We start from the raw sequence: 13,583 nt of genomic DNA, 5'->3' as shown, positions 1-13,583 counted from the left end.
ATAATTCAACACCTGCAATACCTGGACCTCCCACCTCATGTGTTGGCACTTCCTGACCCTTGCCATCCGAGCCGTATGGGGAGAGCTGCCTAATTACACACTCTCCTCTTGTGCTCAAAACTTGTGCACTATGGCTGTGGCACAGACAAGGAGTCCTGGGAGCTCTTGCATCCACGACTCTCTGACATGGTAACTCTGGACAGATGAGGTTTGGCCCCCTTGCTCAACTTTCCCTGAGGGTGATTCCTCCTGAGGACAAGTGGGAGTTGCTCCGCTGCTCTCCAAATGAAGAGAGTTTTGCAATTGGGCCCAGTTTGTCGTTGTTCACTGTTTATTTATTTTTTGTCCCCCTTTGTTACCCTCTACCGGTGCTCTCCCGCAGCTGGGACTCTTCTTTGGGGGTTCCTGCCTAACACGCTCCAGTGCTTGCCCGGCTTTTGGAGTCTTCTCCCACTTCTTTGTCCACTCAGGCCCTACTCCCTGGGGGAGGAGGGGTGGGAGGCACACTCGAACTAAATGGGAGCCTTTCCTTTACTTGTTGTAGCCCATGACTACCCATTTACAAGGGACCAAATTGCTCTCTATTAACATCTAGGCCTGAACTCTCCCAATAAGCTCAAGCAAGTCTGGGGATATATCCTTCGGCATGACCCAAATCTTGTGTTCTTGCAGGATACTCACCTCAGGGGCATAGACAGATCACGTATGGCACATCCACGATATCCTGTCCGTCACTGGGCCTACACAGACACGAAAATAGTTGAGGTGGGCATACTATGCAGAGCATCCTTTCACCCAAACATTACCAAGATATAACGCAATCCTGAAAACTGATATCAGCCTAGATCTTACTCAAAATCAGCAAAAGCTTACACTTTTGAACATGTATGTTCCAAATAGAGGACAGGGCACGTCCATCTGCAAGATCCTAAACGACCAACTGTGACGAGTTGTGGGCTACATAGTGGTGGGAGGTGATCTTAACTTGCGGTGGGATTCAATGCTCGACCGTCACACTACCGCCTCCCATGAGGCCAGCACCATGTCTGCTCAAGTGAAGAAAACCATACAAGAGTTGGGCCTGGTTGATGCTTGGCGGCATCAACACCATGACTCCTGCGATTATTCCTTCTACTCTCATGTACACGTCTCCTTCACTCGCATTGACTATGTTTTTAGCACCCCCGCTCTCCTTCCTTTCTTAGATAACATTGAAATATCTGACATATCAATCCCGGACCATGCACAAGTGGCCTCGTCCCGGTCCCTCTCCCTCAACCTATCTGGGCGTGTGCCCAAATGGCCCCTTCCCCTGGCTCTGCACATGCATAAAGGACTATTTTATACGCAACACCAAAAATGGCACTTCATTGTACACCGTATGGGACGGGTTCAAATCCACCATAAGAGGGGTAATCATCACACTAGCTGTAGCGGCCCGGAGGGAGGCGTCACACATTCGCACTCTGGAACAACAAGATAAGGCACACCCCACACGTCACAACAAATGGCAGCTAGCTTTAATACTCAGGACACATAAATCAAACAGAGCAGAACGTGCCACGGGCCTTATATCATCTATGACAATGGCTGAGATATCTCTAATCCTTAAACCAGGCAAAGATCCCCACTCATTGCCACTCATAGTCCAATCGCCCTTCTTAATACTGACACACAGCTCTTCACTAACATACTGGCCATGCGGTTGGATCGACTCCTGCTTGGCCTTATAGACCCTCATCAAGTGGGATAAACAGAGGGCAGACAATCACTCATCTTATAGAGAAGACACACAGACTACCGCCCCTTCTGCTGTCCTTGGATGCAGAAAAGGCCTTTGACAGCGTGAATTAGGCCTTCCTTTAATCTGTCCTTTTGAAGATAGAAATGGTCCCTAACCTACTCACTAAGATAATGGCATCATAAGTTTCCCCAACAGCCACAATCCAAATGAATGTTACCTGCACAGCTCAAATCCAGATAGTAAGGGGCACTAGACAGGGATGTCCGGTATCGCCCCTACTCTTTGCCTTTGCAGTGGAACCGCTCATCATTACAATACAGCAGGCCAACACAATATTGGAAATACTCTTTGCTACATCTGAGGACCATGTGGACTGGTGGGGGTGCACTCGCGCCGGTACAGAACTTTGGAGCATTTTATAAGTATTAGAGATCAGCCCTTTTGGCCTCTCATAGGAGCGCACCAGTTTTTCGAATAAGGTGATTGGGCGCAAGCTGGCAGGTATGTTGAAAAGAGCCCAATGTCTTAATTGCAAGTGTTGTAGGTGCTGTGATTAGAGTAGGGCATATTCTTCTTTACACTGGGCAAAGGTTTTCATTGTGGTGCCCGTAAAAAGGTCTTGTAGCGTCCAACGATCATTGTCAGTCCAGCCCCGGAATGCCTGTGTGGAAAGGGCTAGCGAAAGCAATGGGAAAGGTTATGGCGCAACATCCCCAAACTGTTCCACAGTCTCCACCTCCATGAGACGGCCTACAAAATAAGGTACCACTGGTACTACACCCCTACACGGCTGGCGAGAATATACCCGGGATCATCTACACTGTGTTGACGATGCTACAATGACCGGGGCAACTTCACCCACATATGGTGGTCTTGTTCCTTGATCACCACATTTTAGACAGAAGTCCTATGCCATATTAAAGGAGTGATAGGCTACCCTCTTCCATCTACTTACAGTTTACCGATACTGGGGCTCTGCCCGACTACACTAGCTGCTCTGACACACTCGAACTGGACGCTCATTAGTTACATGCTCCACACAGCAAGACAACTCATTGCTGTGGCAAGGAAACAGACAGCCTATCCAACCATCGCACAATGGTTTGTCAGTATATGGCATATGGCAATGGAGCAAATTTCAAACACTAACTTATACCAAGCGAAAATTCCAGAGAATCTGGAGTCCCTCAATACAATATCTTTCTAATTGTAATTCTGCTGCTTTAATACACCCAGGTTGCGGGCCCTACAATTGTTTGGACCCATACACTAGCCATGCCACAAATCATAAGTTGGTCGCCCTCTGGGCTTTGGCCTTGCCACAGGAGTGCTATTCACTGTGGATCTACAGATCACTCGCTACCCCCTTCCTTACAATCATACCAACAAGCATACACAAGCAGGTACACCACACCTGGCCTCCCTCCCACAATCCCCCCCTTCTTTCTTTCTGCTCATACTTTGGTATTATACATGGGCGACATAAGCATAGTCACGCAAGATTGATTGTTTTTATTGCCCGATGTTTAGTGTTGTGATAATGGTTGAAAATCTCGAATGGGAGGTTTGTTTCCACGACATGTGATACAAATACGATATGTCTAAAACTCCACTGTTGTATGAAGATTGGTGTTGAGCCTATTGTGCGAAGTATCACTCCTAAGGTGTAAAATGCTATTTACACTATTGAAATACCAAATTTAGAAATGTCTATAAAATAAAAAATAAATTACATGGTTTGGAAAGAGAGAATGGACATGGGAAATTCACAGCCTACAACAGTAAAGGTGAAGAAAGGTTTAAAGAAAATCAGTGTATTTAAAAGACTGAGACTCGTCTATGAAGGCATTATGGGCATATCTAAAAGACAGAAATAATGACAGAAAATTGTGGGTTTTTTTTTTGGTTGGGGGGGGGGGAGGATGAGAGAGGAAATGGCAGGCACTATCAGATATACTACAGCTAGAAAAAGATGAAGACCTCCTGAGATAAAGGGCTGTATGCTGAATGTGGGAGGAAGTGTGATAAACAAGCCTCAATAATATAATAAGTTCTGAGTAGGAATATGGTGCATACAGACAAGTTACTTACATTCAGTAATACTTAATCTGGTGAATACTCTAATCGTAGATTCCTCACCTTGTGAATAATGCTAAACGCCAAACTGGATCCAGAAACTCAAAAAAATGCCTTTTTTTGGCACCATGGAGCTTAGCACCGACGTCACTGTACTCTGGAAGTGAAGAATAAAGTATACAAGCACCACACCCATGCACGTGGAAGTCAACTTCTTTGATACATTTGTCCACACCTTCAGACACAGAGCCCATCAGTAGACTGAACAACCAGTGTGCCGATTCCTAAATTGAGTCATTTTTATATGGAAAACAAAACCAGTCCACAGAACAGGGAGGTGGGAGGGCAGTGAGAAATCTTTGGTTACAGTATCCACCAAAAACAGCATTATCAGAGGTATGTAACTTGTTCTTCTGATGGATAGTTCTAACTGCAGATTCCTCATTTTAACAACAGATACCAAAGCAGTACCTCCCAAGGTTGTGGGTCTGTGGAGTGACTTACACTATTACGTCCTACAGGACTGACCTGGTGGAATGCCCTTTCTGTTGGACCTGGCTGTCAAGGCAGCAGTGCTTTGTGAACGTGTACACTGATGCTCACGTAGCAGGACAGATATCAGAACAGGCCCTCCAAGTGCTAACGTGGTGGTAGCAGCATTAGCTCTGGTGTATTGAGCCTGCAGGCATTTTTAGAAGCTGCATCTTACCCAATGCATAGCAGATCTTGTTATACAGAACTATCCATCAAGAGATGGCCCTCTTCTGCACCATTTTCCCCTTCTTTTCACCATAGAACCCTGTTAGAAAAGCCCGCTCCGCAGGGTGAACAGAAACATTTTGTCTTCACTCCCTTCCTTTGCTAAACTCGTTTATGTTGGTTTTAGGACTCTGTGCATTTTACCACTGCTAACCAGTGCTAAAATGCTTGTGCTCGCTTCCTAAAACATGGTAAATCTGGCATTTTACCATGTGCTCTTTCCCTAAAACATGTAAAATAGGCATACACCTTACTGGCATATTTACCTTACTTGTAAGTCCCTAGCGTATGATACTACATGCCTCCAGAGTTTATACATTAAAATCTATAAGCGGGTCTGAGGCAGAGATAATGCCACCCACTAAAGTAGACTTTTAAAACACTTTTAAAACTCTGCTACTGCAGCCTGCAGTGCAGTTTTAAACTGATATTTTGACATGGAAAAATAAAACTTTTGCCAAGCCTAACCCTTCCTTTTTAATAATTACAAGTCACCTCTAAAGTAGGGTTTATGGGGCAGTGCGCATTGTATTTAGCACGTGTCTTCAAGTTTTACATGCCCTGGCAATAAAAAACTCCTGAAGTCGTCCTTCACTGTAGTAAGGCCTCCATTTCCCATTGACTAACACTGAGTTATGTTTTTCCGGTGAATGAATGCTAACTTTGGATCGGGAGCAGATCAAGATACGCTGTTTACAATCAAATTAAATTGTGATTTAAAACTCTCTTTAATGATGAAGTCAAATTTGAAGTTACAATCTGAAAATGGCATCTTTAAAAAATAGCGTCTTGCCTTCTGCCAGTGTGTCCAGGGTCACGTGACCGTGAATGGCTCTGCTGTTGAGGTTTGTGTATTCTTTCCAGACAGTGACACAAAGGGGGTGTAGGAAGCTGGCTCTGCATATACTATATCAAAATGAGATATAGTGTGCACAGAGTCCAGGGGTTTCCAGAGGCTTAAGAGAGGCTAAAGTAAATAATACTAATGCTCCCTTTTGTGGTAGTGTGGTCAAGTAGTTAGGTTTATCAGAGGTTAGTGCAAAGCATTTGTTGTACACCTATAGGCAATATATGAGGCACACACTCAGTGACTAACCCCAGGCCAACTGTATTTATACAGCAAAAATATATTTTGTTACTTTATTTCTAGAACAACAAGATTCAGTTTGCAGGTAAGTACATTTGCAAGATAGTAACAAGCATATGTATCAACACTACTTTGTTTCAATTTGGGAAGTTTTCAAGTAAATAGCAATAATGTGTTTTAAAAGTCGACACTGCAATTTTCAAACATAGTTCAGGGGGGAACAAAAGTTAGTACGGTTTTGATGTAAGTACAAGACTTACAGTTCCAGTCTCCAGTGGATAGGATTTCCACAGGTTGGGGTTCAAGATAACCCCAAACACCCACCACCAGCAACACAAGGCCGGCCTGGTGCAGAGGTCAAAGTTGCTGCAAGTTTTAGAATGGGCTCCTATGGAGACTGGGGGCACTCGAACTTGGATGTGCCAGCAGGTAAGTAAGCAAGTCTTTGGAGGGCAGACCAGGGGGTTGAGGAGAGCACCGAGGGTGCCACAGGTCAGCACTAAACTCGCACCCTCAGTGGCACATGGGCGTCTGGGTGCAGGGTGCCAACTCAGCGCCAGCATCCCAATACTATTGAATAAGGAGACCCGGGGTGACAAGCAGGCTGCAGGCTGGGTCCAGGTGGTTGGTTCAGGTAAACCATAGGGTGGACAAGGAGGAGGGCCGTCTGCTGAATGTTGCTGTGCTGGAGGTCGGATTCCGAAGGCCAGAAGGCTGTGGGTGCAGGGGTACATTTAGGCATCAGGAATCTTTGTCTGGTTTTCTCGCGGTCAGAGGATCGTCCGGATTTAGGCTGAAGGCGACGTTGTGTTGGCCAGGAGTCAACCCAGGGTGGACACAAGGTCGGAATCACCTGGGGACCTGCTCTGGACTGGTGGACCACCTGGACACGGGTGTCAGGTGCAAAGGACTTGCAGATCCGGGGCAGTTCTAGAGTCCTTTGCTAGAGTTTCTTTGTGGACAGGGCTGCTGTCGTCAGTAGATCTTGGTCCTCTGATGGGCAGGCAATCTTCATGGGGTTTTGAAGAGGTCGCTGGTCCTGCATGATGCACCGCATTTATGTAGCGGGGGCTTCATAGGCTGCAGACAGGCTAGTAGGGCTGGGGCCAAATCAGTTGGTGTCTTCAGTCTTCTCTGCTGGGGGTCAGCTTAACAGTCCTCCTTCTTTCTTCTTGTCATCTTCTTGAGGTCGCCAGGAATCCGATGAGCTGGGTTCAGGGGAGGCTTTAAATCATGGATTTAAGTTAGCTAAAGGGGTCAGACAGCAGTAGCCAATGGCTAGTGTCCCTCAGGTTGACTACACCCTTTCGGTGTCCTCTCACTTTGGGGAGGGGGACAAAGACCTATCCCTATTGGTCCTTTCCTCCAAACTAAGATGGAGGATTCTGCAGGGAGGGGGTCACTTCAGCTTTGGACACCTTAGGGGAGGTTCTAACTGAAGTGGTCACCCCTCCTTGTTTTTCCTAATTTTCCAGCAGGACATGCCATCAAAAGTTTCTTTGTCTGGTGGACGGGCATCTCCAGTAGCTGCAGTGCCCTGGAGCACTGTAACAGGAGGCCTGAACCTTTGAGGCTCACCGCAAGATGTTACAGTTACTGCAGGGGGAGGGAGATGTGTGAAGCATCTCCACCCAGTGCAGGCTTTGTTTCTGGCCCCAGAGAGCACAAATGCTCTCACCCTAGGAGGTCAGAAACTTGTCTGGAAGTGCCAGGCTGGCACAGACCGGTCAGTCCTGCACTAGAAGTTTGGTTAAAATACAGGGGCATCTCTAAGATGCCCTCTGGGTGCATTTTTGCAATAAATCCAACACTGGCAGAAATGTGGGTTTATTGTGCTGAGAAGTTTGATACCAAACTTCCCCGACTTCAGTGAAACCATCATGGAGCTGTGGAGTTCTTAATGACAACCTCCCAGCCCATGTACTCAATATGGACACACTACACTTACAATGTCTAAGAATGGACTTAGACACTGTAGGGCATATTCTCCTCCTCACCCGTAGTATAGTGCACCCTGCCTTAGGGCTGTAAGGCCCGCTAGAGGGGTGACTTACCTATGCCACAGGCAATGGTTTGTGGGCATGGCACCCTGAGGGTGATGTCATCTCTAATTATTATCATCTGTGACTAAAGATCCCACCAGGTGTGAGGATGTCAAGCTGGTGTTTTGCAGTGTCAGTTTGCTACAATATGATGTAGAGCACTTAAGATAGTAACAACAGCCTTTCCTAATAAGGTATATTGATTGGCACCAATAAAAGTCTAATGTAAACTGTGTGCAGGTGATAGAATAGTTATCAGTCACTTCATGTGAAGCTTACCTTTTCACCGGGCTGCAAATCGCCAACTGGGATGTCAGTTAGGAGCGCAGGATGGGAATCGTCACACATTTCCGTCCCAATAAGAGTAACGTGAGTTTTCTGAGTCAAATTTGCATCTTGTCCTGCAAACAGGGAAAGCGCAAGGGAATGACTTACAAAAGAGCAGAAATCAGACAACAATTTCAACAGCTTTAAGCAAACATTTTAAAAAACTCCTATTTAAAAGACAAGCATGAGCAACATCACGTCTTCAATTGCCCTTATTTTAACTCTCTCTTCGAAATCCTATTTCCCTGTCCCTCCAAGTCCAATTCACTCTCAATATACATCCACATTTTTATGTCTTCCTCTTCACAAACTATACATAAAACTGGGTCCATCTATTGTTTACCAGTGAAAAAGCTGCTGTATCACTCTGTTACTTGTGTGACCCTCCTGAACATATTTTTCATTCTTTGCTGCACCTTGAATGTGAGCTTCAGGAGTCTGTTTATGAACTACGAACAATAAACAGTGAGTACAGACATGACAATATACCCATGTAAAAGCCTATCAGGCTACAGAAATGTACACTATAAATGAAAAAGAATAGCAAACACAAATGTAAAACAATCATCTCTACATAAAGGAGCACATGGTGTACAGATACTTCCTTGAATGATGGGATAACAAAGGTTAACGCAAATGTGTTGATGGTGATAAGAACAAGCTGCTTACCTTCAGTAATGCCTTTTATTGAGCAGTTCTCCTGCACACCCATAAATGGTGTTGATCGCCTCTGCGTCCGGCATCAGTGTTGTCCTCATTGGAAGTGACTTTCCAGTACCTATATAGGACCTACCCTGGCATGCTGGCATCAGTCACTTTTCACAACTTTCCACGGCAGAAGCACAGAGCCATGAAGAACACTGCCCACTGGTGTGTCAAAACTAGGGCCCTAAAAGAGTGATCACCGTCCCTAGAATTCATTCGCAAATGGTGGGGTGGGGTGGGGTGGGGTGTGGTGGGAGTGGGGGTGGGGGTGGGTGGGAGTTAGGGTTGGAGTAATCTACAGCTAGATACCAGATAAGGCATTACGGAAAGATAAGTACCTTGCTCATCTTATAGAGCCTTCTAGCTGCAGATTCCCTACCTCTGTATAGATGCCAAAGCAATACCATCCCTGGAGGTGGGTCTGCAAATTAATTTCAAACAAGAAAGTCCTGCAGAACTGAATGGACAAAGTGCCCATCCCTACAGACCTGACTGTCCATGCAGTAATGTTTAGTAAACATGCAGAGAGGCCCACGTCACTGCCTGACAGATGTCCAAGAACACAACTCTGCATGCTAATGAGGTGGTCACACCTTTAACTCCGGTGAAATGAGCTCACAAGCCTTGAGGCGGTTGCTTTTTGGCCAGTGCATAGCAGATTTTGATGCAGAGCATGACCCAAGGAGAGATGGTTGGCTTTTGCACGTTCCAACCTTTCTTTGCACCCACATACCCCACAAAGAGTTTGTCGTCCACCCAGAACTTAATGGTAAGATCAAGTTAGAATGCCAACGCTCTTTTTGGGTCCAGGCGGTGGAGTCTCTCCTCTTCCTTAGAAGGATGTAGGGGTGCGTGAAAAGTATGCTTGGTCTACATGAAATGGTGTGACCACATTTTGGTAGAAAACAGGCCTGTGTGCAAAGCACCAGTTTGGCATGATATACATAGATATGTAAGGCAGCTTAGATAACAAGGCCTGCAGCTCACTCACTCGACGGGCAGATGTAATTGCCACAAGGAAGGCTGTTTTCAAGGTGAGAAATCATGAGGGGACAATTATGGAGAGGCTTGAAAGGAGAATACATCAAAGAAGTCAGAACCAAATTAAGGTCCCACTGGGGCATAATGAAGGGGGAAAGAGGGAAGAGATGAGTAAGAACTTTGAGGAACCTATGTACAATAGGGACGTAAACAAAGAGGGTTACTCAGGCAACCGGAAGAATGGCCGAAATGGCAGCTAAATGGCCCTGAAGAGTGCCCAAAGAAGAGCCCTGCTGGGTAAGGGAAAGACTGAAAAGAAGAAACTCAGTAAAAGGAGCACAAAGGGGATTAACAGACTTTTCTGTGCACCATGCCACGGATTTGTTCTAACAGAAGGAGTGTACCGTTTTGGTGGATGGACGCCTACTGCCAAGATGACGTCAAAGACTTGGGAGAAAGGTCAAAAACTGTCAACGGTCACCGCTGAATCTCCACGCAAGAAAGCGGACAAGGGCAGATTCAGGTAAAGAATACTCCCCTGCTGTTGCAACAGGAGATCCTCTGGCAGGGGCAGTCTGATCGGAGGATCAAAGGCCATGCTCAGTAGCTCTGGATACTAGACTCTCTGTGCCCAGTACGGAGCAACATAGATGACTTGGGCCCAGTCCTTTCTGACCTTCTTCAGAACTATGGGCAGGAGTGGTATGGGCGGAAAGGAGACCGGAGTTCCACTTGAGATTAAAAGCATCTCTGAGCGAGAGCCGCCTTGGAAACTCCAGAGAGCAAAACTGCTTACAATGCGCATTCTCTGCAGAGCCAAACAGATCTAACCAAGGCATTCCCCCACTGCTGAAAGAGACCTTGTGCCATCTCCGAATGGAGATGCTATTCGTCATCTGCTAGGCATCTTCGGCTCAATTTGTCTGCTCTGGCATTCAGAGAGCCCACTAGGTGTTGAACCACCAGGGGATTTGTCCTGCTGTTCCAGCCATGTCCAGAGATGCAAATCCGCTTGAAAAAGGGTCCATGAACCCACCCGCCATGGCGGTGGTGCAATCTGTGAACACTTGTACTAGCCTCTCCACAGATGGAGGGTAGAAAGGTTTTCAATGCCAGTCGATTGCTCAGAGCTCCAGCAGGTTGATGTGGAGTCTGGATTCTGCCAGAGACCAGAGTACTCTGATCTCCTTCTCTCCCAGAAGGCTGCCCTATCCCAGAAGTGATGGTTCTGTCACCACTGTGAGATCTGATTGTGGAAGAGAGAGGAGTCTGTCTCTGACCCAATTGTGGTTCGTTAGCCACCACTGCAGGTCCTTCACAGTTCACGCTGAGATCTGGACCATGTCAGAGAGATTCCTCTGATGCTGCACCGACTGGAACTTCAGGTCCCACTGGAGAGCCCACATATGCCAGCAAGCATGTGTCACTAGCAGGATGCAGGAGGCCATGAGGCTAGGCAGCCACAGAGTCAGTCTCACCGAAATCCAGGATAGAGGCTGAAACATCGGCATTAGTGGCGAAATATCCTGGACAGTCTCCTGGGTCCAAGGCAGATAAGACCTGGGCCAACGTGAGCATTTTGAATTTCTCCTTCTTGAGGAAGAGATTGAGGGCCGGTACAACTAAAATAGGGCAGAGAACTGTTTTTTGGGAATTAGAAAGTAGCGGACATAACAACCATAGCTTACTTCTGGCATCAGAACCCTCTCTATAGCTCCCTTGGCTAAGAGCTGCAAATTCCTCGCGGAGACGTGCCAGATGATCTTCCATCATCAAGTCGTGAGATGATGGCATGGAGGGAAGAGTAGTCTCAAACGGGAGGGAGTAGCCCCTTTGGACAATCTGCAAAACCCACCTTTTAGATATTATGGACTGCCAGAGGAGCAGGCGATGGCGAATCCTGCCGCCGACTGGGTGCCCATGGGGGCGAAGGGCAGACTAGGAGAGTTTAGAGGCTGCTGCAGTTGGGGAAGCTGCAGACTAACCAAACCGCTGGCCACCTGACCCATGAGGTTGGTTGGTACTGTGCCCTCGTCCATACAGAGGCTGGGAAGCATCAGAGGCACAGTGGCTGGACGGAAATTGGCGTGGGTAGAAGTTCCCTCCACAGCCATGAGAATTCTTGAAGCAATGAAGTGCTGAATCTGCCTGGTCTCCGAAGAGATGGGTACCATCGAAGGGCACATCCATAAAAGAAGTTTGGACATTCCCGAACAGCAAGATGTCCTCAGCCAGGCGTGGCTCCTCAGGGCCACTGCTGTGGAAACCACTCTGCCTTGCAAGTAGGTTGTGTCAAGCTCACAATGCACTTGTGAACTTTGCTGCAGCTCTCTTATCGGCAACAGCCTTAGAGAATACATCCCAGGCCTCCTAAGGAACCCGTGGCAGCACTTGTGCAACCGTGTTCCACAGAGTGTGAAAGTAATGGCTGAAAAGGCATGCAGTGTTCACGGACTGGAATGCCAGGCTGGCGGAAGAAAACACTGTCTTCCCCAGCCTCTTGGATTTCCTATCCAGTGGAGCGGTAGGGTAAGCGCCATAGGAAGCGGAGGTTTGGACCATCAAGCTCTTATGGGTAGGGTGTTGAGTAAGGAATGTTAATGCAAGAATACCTGTTTAAATTGTGGATCTTTCCCACTGTGTCTCGACTTAGAGTGGGATGGCAATGACTTTGGGCTCCGCAACCAGTCCCAGGACCTTCCCCTCGACCTGCGCAGACCTGCATGCAGGGCAGCCTCTGGCTTAAGGAACAGCTCCGTCAAAGCCGTTGGATGCTCAACAGTTGGTCTGCGAAGTAGGAGGCAAAGCTCCTGTTGGTGTCAGAGTCGGTGTAGGGCCATCAGAGCATGACTTCGGGTCGTGGTCTAGCTCCAAGCACCACAGACAGACGAGGTGCGGATTCATCACCGACATAGGCCGGTGAAAGGCTCCATCAGGCTTAAAATCCATCTTATGTGACGACAGCCTCGACACACCAGGAGGTAAAACCTCAAAAATCATTTACAAAAAGTCAAAAAAGTCTAGTTGACTGACTGACTGAGGAGTAGCTCTTCTATCTCATCAGTGCTGACTGGCATGGAAAGAAAAGAACTCATGCCAGCGCACATGGGTGGTGCCTATATAGGTAGCGCAACGTCACTTCTGGTGTGGACAATGGACGTGAAGCTGATCGATGCCACCTACCGGCATGCAGGGGTACGGTTCACGAAAAATCTTCCAGATCCTGTGTGATGAATGGAGAAAATTCAAAAGTAAAGAATCTGCAGCCAGAAGTCAATCAGTTATGTTCTGCAAAGTGTGTATATTCACAAAAGTACGGGTAGGTTTGAAGTGTATCCATGCATTTTAAAATGCTTCAAGAAGCAGTGTGGAGCGCAAACCAGTCACTACAGTGCTTCAACAGGCCCTCTACAGTCCTAAATTCCACTCTCTCGCTAACTGTCTTCAGACCCCCACATTCGATGCGTTTTAAATCCAACAATATACTCCCCACAACAAGGATGGAAAACTCACATTACACTACATGTGTACACAGAATATCCTTCTCTTCGCCCTCCAGCCACAAAACAATGATAGCATTTACAAAATGCAGCTCGTATTATTATAAAAAGAAATCCTTCTAAAAAGCCACGAAGTGCCTCTTACGCCCATTTGGGCCTAGTGCTCTTCATTGTCCAGCTCTACACCTAGCTTTCCAAATGCTTATCAGATTGATGTTGCCTATTTCTTTTCAAACTGCTGATCAAGATCATGGCCTTTAACACTATCCAATTTTCCGTCATTGTTTCATATTCAGCTCACCTATGGGTTTCATTAATATCTTAATGAAGTAACAGCACACAAGTACCAACTACTATGCTCA

At 46.8% G+C, this 13,583-nt stretch overlaps 1 protein-coding gene across 1 annotated transcript in view; it reads right to left on the bottom strand.

Annotated features, from left to right (window-relative positions):
* The window catches only part of TRAPPC11 (trafficking protein particle complex subunit 11), a 550,973-nt gene that overhangs the window by 317,956 nt on the left and 219,434 nt on the right, over positions 1 to 13,583 (bottom strand). Inside the window, exon 22 of the mRNA XM_069199334.1 lies at positions 7,988 to 8,109. Coding sequence (XP_069055435.1) covers positions 7,988 to 8,109 — 122 coding nt within the window. The remainder of the gene's footprint in view (positions 1 to 7,987; positions 8,110 to 13,583) is intronic.

The sequence above is a fragment of the Pleurodeles waltl genome, chromosome 1_2 (genome assembly GCF_031143425.1).
Source record: "Pleurodeles waltl isolate 20211129_DDA chromosome 1_2, aPleWal1.hap1.20221129, whole genome shotgun sequence".
NCBI classification, from domain to species: Eukaryota; Metazoa; Chordata; class Amphibia; order Caudata; family Salamandridae; genus Pleurodeles; species Pleurodeles waltl.
This window is presented reverse-complemented; position numbering and strand designations above follow the sequence as displayed.